Source organism: Haemorhous mexicanus, chromosome 3 (assembly GCF_027477595.1).
Source record: "Haemorhous mexicanus isolate bHaeMex1 chromosome 3, bHaeMex1.pri, whole genome shotgun sequence".
NCBI lineage: Eukaryota > Metazoa > Chordata > Aves > Passeriformes > Fringillidae > Haemorhous > Haemorhous mexicanus.
In genome coordinates, this window is record NC_082343.1 from 112,105,489 (window position 1) to 112,116,174 (window position 10,686).

The following is a 10,686-nucleotide window of genomic DNA, read 5'->3' on the forward strand; positions in this document are numbered from 1 at the left end:
GACTTTGAATACTGTGACAAAGCTCTGGGCAAGGACATTGGATAAAACACGAGAGTTGTTCCTCAGCACGATGCATAATTAACAGACTTGGGCTCTGCGGTGCTGAATGCCCCTGGCTCTTTTGGCCAGGACCATCAGGTTGTGCTTATCAAGCAGTACAGAATGCAGATGGTGGCTCCATGAGCAGGGTTTATGGGGTGACCTGTCAGGGTGGAGGACTCCCAGTGAGAGTGACCACAAGCTGTGCCCATAACTCTGAAAATACCGCAAGCAGATGTTCCAGAGAATGAGCAAACCCAAATCTCAAGGATAACTGTATGCAAGTCTCCTGGACCTCCCAAACAGCTTTCCTGTGTCTCTTTGTTTTTTAAAACAGTGTGTTGTCTTTTCTAGCGTTCAGCACACCTGGATCCTGGGGTGGTTCCCCATCAGTTTCACTTGTTTTTCTAGAAATGAGTAAAATTGTGTTGTTGATCTTTCAAGCAGGTGGCTCAAGTCCGTATGAGAAATTTGGCTAATTTCAGCAAAGGAGTTGTTTTTTAACAAATTCACCCAAGCTGTCACATCCTCTTTCCCTATTCATCTGATTGGGCTTTTTCAGATGAGCATCCCTCATGATCAGTCTTAAGAGTTGCCCATTGCCCTGCCCTGGAAGTCCTGGAGCTGTGTGTGGGATGTCACAGCCTGGCAGCACCCCAGGGTACAGATCCAGCAGGGCAGCACATTGTGTTTCTGTGAGGTGCTGCCTGCTGGAACCTGTCTGCCTCCTCTCCCTGAGCTGGCTCCTGTGCTGTCAGTGTGGGTGGTGATACAAGGGCCCTGCAGGGAATGCGCGAAGCAGTTTGTGCATGGGAGACCAAATCCCTGGAGAATTGTGCTGGTGGCTCATCATCCTCACAGCAGTCCAGGAAGCCAAGAGCTCAGTGCCAGGAGCGGGCATGGAGGTTGATCTTTGGGGTTTTTTTTAATCTGCTGGTTGGAAAGCCTTTAATTAGAGCTAATTGAAGTTTGACTCTGGGTGATTTGTTTTTCCAAACACAGATAAATTGAGGCAGTTTCTCTCTGCACCAAAGTGGTTTGATCCGGAGGAATGGGTCGCCCTGTTGGTGGCAAGAGTGGGTGCTATGGTCTCCAGCCCTGCAGAAGGAGTCTTGGAAAAAAAACCCCAAAACCAGCAAAAAAAAAAACCGAAAAGAGTTTTTGGTGGTGCAGGGGGAGTGAGGACTCTCATAAACAATGCAAATGCAAGCCAGAGAGGTTGTAGCTGTCCCATCCCTGAAAGTGTTCAAGGCCAGGTTGGACAGGGCTTGGAGCAGCCTGGTCTAGAGGAAGGTGTCCCTGCCCCTGGCAGGGTGTTGGAACAAGATGACCTTTAAGATTCCTTCCAACCCAAACCATTTTGTGAGTGCAGGTAACAGCATGATGTCCTTAGGGTGACCTGAGCCAGCAGTGAGTCTCCAACGTGTGCTGGTGTATCCTACATGTGCCAGGAGGGATGGATGCATGCATGGCTGTGCTGTCTGGAATGCCTTTGGTTCTGCCCAGCATCCCTGGGAGCAAAACGGAGTTTCCTCATCTCTCTGCACGATCCTTGTGTCGTAAGAAAGCACTGACACCCCCGAAGTCATGGGTAAAAATTGTTATTGAATGCTGTAGTTCTCAGATGGCAAATCAGTACCCTAAACATATTTCATCCCACCCACTATTGCACCCTTCTCTTTAATCCTTTATCTGGTGTCTGCCTTCAACTTGTAAAACCTATGGAGGCAAAGCTGCTCTCTCTTGTAGTGCCCTGTTCCCTCAGCAGCCTTTTGTGCTCCAAAATCCCAATATTTACAACCCCTGATAGGAGTAGGGGAATTATGGGAGTCTCTGGAGTGTTACAGCATGAGGCAGGAACATTTTCCTTCAGGTGAGGAACAGTCTCACTGCAGACTTGCCTGCTTTTTTAGCTGTGGGAGATTATGCTGGTTTTGTGTGGCGCTGGATGAATTTAGGTTAAACCAAGATTAGCCCTCTGAATCGTTTTGCTCAGGGCTTTTTGCAGCTGAGCCAGAAAATACAGTGAATGCAGAAGCTCTGGGAAGGTTTTTAGGGGTGCATTTAACTCATAGGGCTCCTTTTAAAGCCTGGCCCTGGCCATGAATGTTTGTTGGACTCAAGGTTTGCAAAATCTGTCCCCTTGCAGGCAGGTTTGCCAAGCAGAAGCAAGCCTGGGCACTGCTTATCAGGCACAGGCACATCCCAAATTAGTGGTGCTGATAACAAAAACAGGGAAAAGGGGGGGGAAGAAGGGAGAGGCTTCTCCCTGCCATCCCAGCAAACTGCAGTTCTCCATTTTTGAGGTTAAAATCAGAAAAACTGATTTTTACCAATGTCCACTGGGTAATGAGATTTTTTTTTTTGTGTGGTACATAACAGCATTTTGCAGCTACCAAGGCGCTCTGTGCTCACCTGGGCTGGCCTGGGGTGGAGCTGGCATAGCTGGGCTTCATTGGCTCCCCTAAGTGTCCTGCTGAGCAGTGCTTTAAGCTCTTATCATTTTATTTATGGCTCTGCCGGCCTTGGCTGAAATATTTCAAGGGTTGGATGGAAAGGAAGCAAACAGCCTTGCTCAGGGCGTCCAGCAGCACAGCCTCAGCAAAGCTGAAAAACAAACCCAAACCATGAATAAGGGAGTTGTTGAAAGTGGAGAGGGGAAGGTTACAGCCCCAAGCCCAGCAAGGTTCAGTTTTGTGGCTAATTTCATGCTGCATAGAATCCCATGAGTCAGCAGATGTGTCAAGGCTGGGGCTGGTGTGAGGTTAAGCTGTGGGGTTTTGGGGTATTTCAGAGGAGAAGAGGATGTGAAAGCAACCCCATGTCCAGGCACGTGGCTGTGGCAGGGCCTTGTGGCTCCATCTCTTGCTCTTTCACAGGTCAAAACCCTAAGGGGGAAATCAAGAGCCTGGAGCAGGGTTCCTCAAACTCAGCCCCTGTCAGCTCCCACCCATCCCCTTCACTTCCTCTTGTGGCGATGCCGGACTGGGCTGGGCCCAGTAATGAGGAATTAAGTTTGTGCTGTGTTCATGTGCCAGCACTGGAGTGAGAGTAAAGTTGTTGGATGGATTTCCCAGCCAGAGGGGCCTGTGGTCTGAGAGCTGGGAAGTGCCCAGGCAGCCAGGAAAAGAACAAAATTGCCTTCTGGAGTTGCATCAGGTTTTATTTGAGGCACAAAGTAAGGTGAAGTGGCCAGAGCCCTGGGGAAGGTGTAGGGCTGGCTGGGTTTTGCTGGACTGGGCATCACTCCAGGTTTGCTCTAAGCCATGACTTGATTTTAGCAAACTGACATTGGATTTGAACTATGCTGTAGAATGTGCAATAAACAAAATGTAGTAATTCATAAAGTAGTGCAAAGAGAAACAACATAAACTCAAAAATACAAACTTTATATATGCAGTGATATGGAGGTTTCCCTGCTGTGGTGGCCACATCTCTTGGGGTCTCTGTATGTACAGTGTAATGGGTTTGGGAGCATTAGAGGAAACTAGAAGATGGTTTCTTCTGTTAGCCAAACTCAGTATCGACTAACTCAGCCTGTAATTGGGTTTGAAACCTCTTCATCAGGGTTTCATCACCTCTTCATTATGGTTTGAGTTGAAAAAGTGAGTGGGCAAATCCACAGAAGGGAGAAGCCACCAGAGGCTCTCCTGGAGAAATTATCTGCTTGAGAAGCACTCGGCCCACAGGCAGGGCTGATGGGGAAGAGATGTTTCCTCCGTGGGTGGCTGCAGTTTTGGTTGTGGTATCTAAACCCTGCCCAGACCCAGCATTGCCCATCCTGAGTCATATGAGGCTTGGCTTGAGCCCTTCTCCCCAGGGCTGCCTTGTGTTAAGGGAAGAGGCTCCACCACACAGATGGCTCGAGCATTCTCCTGGAACTACACAGGGAGGTGAAGGGCACAGACAGGAAATTTGGGCTTTCCCACCCCAGCACCCTCCTGGTCTTCCCATCCTGGCAGGGGACATGCCTTCTGCTCTGCAGCACCACACACCATCACTGCCCTTCTCTGACACCTCGGTGAGACCTCATGGCCCTGCCAAGGTGTTTAACCTGCCAGGGTCTGTGTGCCCCCAGGGAGGACCCCCGAACACCCTGTGCACTGTGAAACTGCTGATCCACAGGGATCCCTCCCTCCCTACCCCCGTGGGGTTCACAGCAAGAGCATTTCACACCAGCACCACTCTGCCTGCAGCATCCCCTGGGCTGCTGCCCAGCCCACCCTGCTCCGTGTGCCGAGGCTTTTCCTGCCGCATTCCCTGCGGAGGCATAACAGACCTGGGAATAAGGGCTGGTGTCAGTCGGGTGTCATCTTCTGGCAGGGAATCTGGGAAGTGACTGCCTCGGTGCTAAATTTATCCCCCCCACATCCCAGAGGGTGCACAGCCACCCTCAGCAGCAGCAGCAGCCAGCCTGCCACCCGCCTTTGTTCCCGCCTTTGCGGCAGGAGGAATTGCTGGGAAGCATTGCCTGAGGGAAGGGTGGTTTTTAGTGCCTGCTGCTGCTCCTTCCTAATATTAGCACAGCAGCTGCAGTTTCTGTTTGTCTGAGCTAAGCTTTTATTGCAGTGCTGTAAAACGGAGGCAGCAAATGGGACCAACCCGTTCAAACAGAGCTGGTGACAGCAGCTGTGAAAGAAAACAAAGCCAAGACTGTGTCTTCTCCTGCCCCATCCTCTTCTTTCCTCTTCTCTCCTCCTGTCCCTATCCCCTTCTGTCCCCTTTTCTTCCTTTTAGGAAGGGCCTTCAGACACCCTGAGCTGCTTAGAGCACCCTCCCGGATGCATTGGGATCCAAGAGGATGCTGGTGCTTGAACTGCAGTCTAAAGGGCTGCAAGTACACAGGAGCTTTTAGGATTTTTTTAAATTAATTTTTTTTTGGCATTGAAAACCTCTTGGTGCAGTGCTCAAAAAAAAAGAAAAAACCTAAAAAAAATACCTGGTAGAGCACCTTTGATGGGTTGTAGGAGACTGCTGTTGTGACAAAGCCACTGCAGTGCCTTTGGTTTCCATGCTGGACTGTGCATCTGACAGTGTCCCACGTGTCTCTCTTTGCAGGTGCAGATGCAGCCCCAGTGGCAAGCGCAGGAGCCCAGCAATGAGGATATAAAGGTGAGAAATCCCATAGCTCTGGAAAGGCAGAAGGGTTGCAGGAGTTTTTTTGGGGGCTTTTTTTCCCCAGCCTAAGCTTGGTTTCACCCAATCACCACTCAAAAAAATAGGAATGGCCAAGGTGGTTTCAGTGCAGTGAGTCACAGGCTATGAATAGTGTGTTTTTACACCTATTCCACAGGCTTCACCTCACAGCAACCTTTTGCATTCCCTGGTCTTTCCAAGCCCTCATTCCCAGTTGCTTTTTTTCCTGTGGTTTAAACATTAACACACATCCAAGCATCCTGTTTGCTTTGCCTCAAGCTTGCAACTGTTCAGCTATTTGGAAAGCTTTGGGCTCCCGGGACAGCTACAGTCAAATAACCTCAGGTGATTTTGTCTTTCCTAGCGTGTTTTAGCAGCTGTTTAATTAAACTCCAAATGAGTTGGTTCTGGGAAGACAGAGCTGGGGCAGCTGTCTGCTCCCTGCCCTCTCTTGGCCAATTGTTGCTCAGTCATCAGGATCCTTTTTGGGAATTGGTAGTTGGGTTTGTGGTTGAATATTAGGTAGATGAACTGCACAAGGGAAAACTAACCCCTAAAGCCTATGTTATTTTTAAAGGGGATATCAGAGCATATTATTTGGAAAGTGGCCAGCTGCTGTCCTGGTCTTTCCCTTGATATTCCCCCTTAATGGCCATAGCTGATCATCCATGATGAACTGTACTGAAAAGGGAATTTCAGAGGAGAAGGCAGATTCTTTTAATTAAAAATTAAAGCTGACTTTTATTTTTAACATGCCTATTGCGTAATGCACTGTGCTAGAACAAATCCTCCCCTGTTTATTTTCAATGAGGGGAGAAAAAAACCCCTTTTATTCTACCAGGAACAGGCTTCAATGTTAATTTAATGTGAACTAATGGGCGTCCCAGCAGACATGTGATTTGTGGGTGGCGAATTCCTCGACACGGATGAGGAATGTTCACGCACATCCATGCTGGCGCGGAGGTGGCTCAGTAGCTCCCTTTCCCACAGCCTTTAATCCCAACTTTGCATTTCATCCCTGGGTTGTAGGCAAAAGCCTGTTAACAGGAATAGCCTGATCTTCCCTCTGTAGGAGAAAACAGGGTTGTGAAATGCTCTTGGGAGAGGGAATTGCATGGGGACAGGGCTTGTAATTCTTTTCCCTGGCAGGTCAAGCAGGGACACGAGGTTGGGGGGAAAAGGTTAAATGTTGGATGGCCCTTAAAATAATCTGTTTAGAGGGACTTGGTGACCTGCAGAAGTGCCCAGTCTGCCAGCCAGGGATGTGAGGATGCTGGCCCAGGCATCTCATCCCTGCAGGGAGTGGGAACTAGGAATGCTCTCCTTGAGATTTGCACCCTGAGGGGATGTTGAGAGGCAGAGGAGGGTAGATAATGTTCGCTACTGTCTTGGAAGTGGGAAGAAGTTTCAAGAAGAAACATGCAGAGTACAGTCAGCATAGGAAGCAGGTTCACACCAGCACCCAAATTCATAGAATCATAGAATTGTTAAGGTTGGAAATAACATTTAAGATCATCAAGTCCAAATCTTAACCAAACACTGCCAAGTCCACCACTAAACCATGTCCCCAGCTGCCACATCCCCATGTTTGTTTAAAGCCTCCAGGAATGGTGATTTCACCACTTCCCAGGATGGCCTATTACAATTCCTGACCACTCTTTTGGTGAATAATTTTTTCCTAATACCCAGTCTAAACCTCCCCTGGCACAAGTTGAGGCCATTTCATCTTGTCCTGTCTCTTGTCACCTGTCACTTGTCAGTTGGTGCTGCTTTCCAATGCAGTGCTTCCCAGCAGTACTTGCTGCTCCTGATGTCTTTGGAACTGTGGAGCTGAACATTTGCCCTTAGCTCACATCCAGGACAGGAAAAAGCAGAGGCACTTGGGTGACACTGTGGTCAGTGCCAGCTCCTGCCTGTCCTTCCTTGCTCTGGACTTGGAGTCTGGTGAGATGGACTTTTCCCACCAGACTCCAAGTTCACCACTTGGCTTTAATGGGATGCTCTCGGGAGCAAGGGTGAGATGGGGCAAAACAGATGATTAATTTGATGTGGAGCTGGTCAGTGGAGCTGGTCAGAGCCATGTGCTGCACTGGAGATCCCTGAAGGGTCTCACAGCCCTCATCCTGCTGCCTTGGCACTGGCTGGAGCTGTGGAACCAGCTTTTAGCAAACAACAGGTGTGGAGCAGGTTTTGGGCATCATCACCTCTTGCCCCCAAGAGCTGTGCTTTAGGTTTTAATAAACTGAGTCTGAGAAGGAGAGCCCACCTAAAATGCTCTGCTGAGGTTGCACGTGCCATCCTGGTGCAGTGGTTGCTCCTACCAGGTGTCTCAAGGGTGTGGATTGGGTTACTGCTCCTGCCTGATTGTGTCAGATACCAGTGCTGATGTCCACCCCAGGTCATCTCCTGTGCCTGTTGTGGGCCAGCAGAACAGGTCACCCCTTGCTGACGGTGGCCTGGAGAGTTTTGAAAGCCAGGGTGCAGGTGGGTTTGGGTGTTACCCGTTGTGTAGCATCCCCCCAGTTAATTTTCTCTCTCTTTCCTCCCCCCAAAGCTGGAAGGTGACAAGCTGGCGCTGCCGGTGAGCCCCAGCCCGGTAAGCCCCGCGCCCACGCCCAGCCCCAAGCCCCCCGAGGCGGCCGTGCTCACCGTGGAGCCCTCTCCTTCCGAGAAGAAATGCTTCTTTGTCGACGAGGCCGAGCCTCTCCTGCGCTGCGACTCCACCTCCAGCGGCTCCTCCGCGCTCAGCCGGACAGGCTCTTTCATTACCAAAGGTACCAAAACCAACCCGGGGCAGAGTGGGGGGGCAGAAGGGACACCATGGCATGTCCCATGTGGTCAGCACACATGGTAGAGCTGCCCAACACACGGTATCGTTAAAGTAAATAACTCTGGGAAAACTGGCTCTCCAGGATATGCTTATCGCATCCTCATTCCCAACGAGAATATCCTGTTAGCGAAGATGATAAAGATTTGAGACAGAAAAACATCTTTAAAGGCTTTTAACTCTTTGAAGTTCTACTAGGGAAGTTGTAGCATCCCTAGGTGTTTGGGGGTGTTTCTTCTGACTTTTGGCTCTTGCTTTGGCCAGTGCATTTCTGCATGAGATTAAACCAGAGAATGTAATTTCCAGACTGACTTTTTAAAACTTTTTCAGTCTTGATCCTCTTTGCTACAGACATAAAGTACCATTAGTCACCCTCCTTTGTTTTAGGGGCTTTAATTTACTGCATTTAACTTGCTGCATTTCGTTTCTGATGAAGGTGAAACACTGAGCTCAGTCAATCTACCAGATTTATACTTGGGTATGAAAATAAAGCTGACCCAACAAAAACAACTTGAAAGAGCAGAATTCAGCTTTTTTGGCCCCTCTCCTGCCCTCACTTTTCCGAATTGGCCATTCAGCATTTACAAATGCTGTGTTTGCTCTTCCAGGATCCTGGCTGAGGTGCCTCGGCACCACTGCCTTTCCCATCTTCTCTCATCCCTATCACTTGTCACTCTCTACCTTTTCCCTCAGTTCTTCTTGTGGCATGTCCCTCTCCAGAGGTGACATCAGGGGATGGGCTGAGAACAAGCCCTGGTTAGCAGAGGTTTCTTGGGGAGTTCCTTGACCAATCCCTTTCCTCCTACAGAAAAGAAGGACACCGTTCTGCGCCAGGTGCGCTTGGACCCGTGCGACCTGCAGCCCATCTTTGACGACATGCTGCACATCCTCAACCCCGAGGAGCTCCACGTGATCGAGGAGATCCCGCAGGCCGAAGACAAGCTGGACAGGCTATTTGAGATCGCAGGAGTCAAGAGCCAGGAAGCCAGCCAGACCCTCCTGGACTCTGTCTATAGCCACCTTCCCGATTTACTGTAGGCACTGGGTCACCGCACGCTCTCCGAATATCTGCTAGAGCTAGCTTGGCACTCGTTAAGATGACCAACAATACGCAGGCGGGATTTTTTGTAGAATATACGGCCAGTATTTTCATTGAGGTGTCCTTGGTTTTTGGAGGGGTGCAGTTTGCCAGCGTTGCACCCCTCCATTGTAACTCTATCGCTCAGTCCAAGTCTTTGCACCCTCTGCCCCCTCCCCAAGCCTCTCTTCTCCTTGTTCTCATTCCAATCAGATCAGCCGATGCACTTTAGAAAAAAAGAAAACAAACAAAAAAATCCAAAACCGCAGTTCATGAACTGAAAGACCACCAATCTGGTGTAATCTAACACATCAAATTGGGGATTGCTCTGTAATCCTCTTCCTCTGTCAAAGCTGTCGCTCGGAGTGACCATCTCCCACCACTTCCCTTCGCCTCAGGGCAGTAAATGGCAAAATCACGCAAAAATCCCACCCCACTTGTTGCTGGTTACTGTCTCTTAACGCAGCTAAGCTTCCCACCCGAGCTGACTTTTTTTTTTTCTTTTTTTTAATGTACTCTTGTTTGGCTCATATCCATTGCTGAGATTTTACTAGCACGGTTATTTATTGTATGGTTTTCACCCGGACAACGCATCGCGCTCCTAATACGCTACAGCAGAAGCGCTTAAACCACAAGGAAAAAGGTCAAGCCCCACCAACCTTCAAGGCAGTGGAAAGCTCCTTTGCCTCCAGTCGAATGTAAGGAGTTATCCTGCCTTGGCACATGTGGGAATGGTGGGGCGCCGAAGGGAGCCGGTGCTGGACGTGGGGAGGCGAAGGCCGCCAGTGGTCCCGCTCTCCTCGTGCTGTAAGACTTAAACCAAGCTATATGCTTTTACACTCGTGTCTCTTGTTTTTTATACAGATGTGGCCGCTAAGTTCTCCTAAGACCTTATGTGGTCTCAATAGTCTCTTCAAATCACACTTCACTTTTTATTAAAAGAGGTCGGGGGGTGGGGGGGTATGGGGGACAAAAAGCTGCATCGTAAGAAGTCTGTCTGATTATATTTGCAATTATTATGCTCCCGTAACGAACAGTCTGTACTACTCTCAATTTGAAGAAATAATGGTATGAGGGTGGCATGAGCTGCCCCATGGGAAGGGGTGGGAGTGGGGGAAGAGGGGAATGAATTGAAAAATTGCCTTCCGGTGTACTAATTTATTAATAAATACTAGGTGTTTGTTACTTGACACGTTTCTGTGTTAACCTCCTTAACAGCTGCCTCTGCTCGGGGACAGGAGCTTGCTTGGGGTGCCCCTGTTGATGAGGGGGATTTTGGACTTTGGGGGTTGTGAGGGGGGAGCTTTGAGGCCAAAATGGATTGCTTTCTGTTGGTAGCACTGCCTTGAATCCCCATGGTCACTGCTGGAGCTCCCAGCATGTCCCCACGCTCTGCTGGGGTGGGGGACCTGTGCTAATCCCCATAGCAGTGACAGATCAGATGGCTGATGGGGCTTCCAGGGTTGGTTTTTGCAAACTCTCAAAGGCTTTGTGGGCATTTTGAGGAGCCTGAAGTATTAATTTTCCAGGAAACAGCTGCTGTGCTGAGTCACTCCCGAGCGAAGGTCTTGCAGTCACAGCATTTCTGTCACTGTTACATTGCCCA

At 49.4% G+C, this 10,686-nt stretch overlaps 1 protein-coding gene across 3 annotated transcripts in view; it reads left to right on the forward strand.

Annotated features, from left to right (window-relative positions):
* TNFRSF21 (TNF receptor superfamily member 21) overlaps window positions 1–10,270 on the forward strand; it is a 35,430-nt gene extending 25,160 nt beyond the window's left edge. For all 3 annotated transcript variants that reach the window (XM_059843006.1, XM_059843005.1, XM_059843007.1), the window contains exons 5-7: window positions 5,098–5,151; window positions 7,730–7,949; window positions 8,811–10,270. In XM_059843006.1, coding sequence (XP_059698989.1) covers window positions 5,098–5,151; window positions 7,730–7,949; window positions 8,811–9,040 — 504 coding nt within the window. In that variant the 3' untranslated portion in view covers window positions 9,041–10,270. The remainder of the gene's footprint in view (window positions 1–5,097; window positions 5,152–7,729; window positions 7,950–8,810) is intronic.
* The last annotated feature ends 416 nt before the right edge of the window (window positions 10,271–10,686 follow it).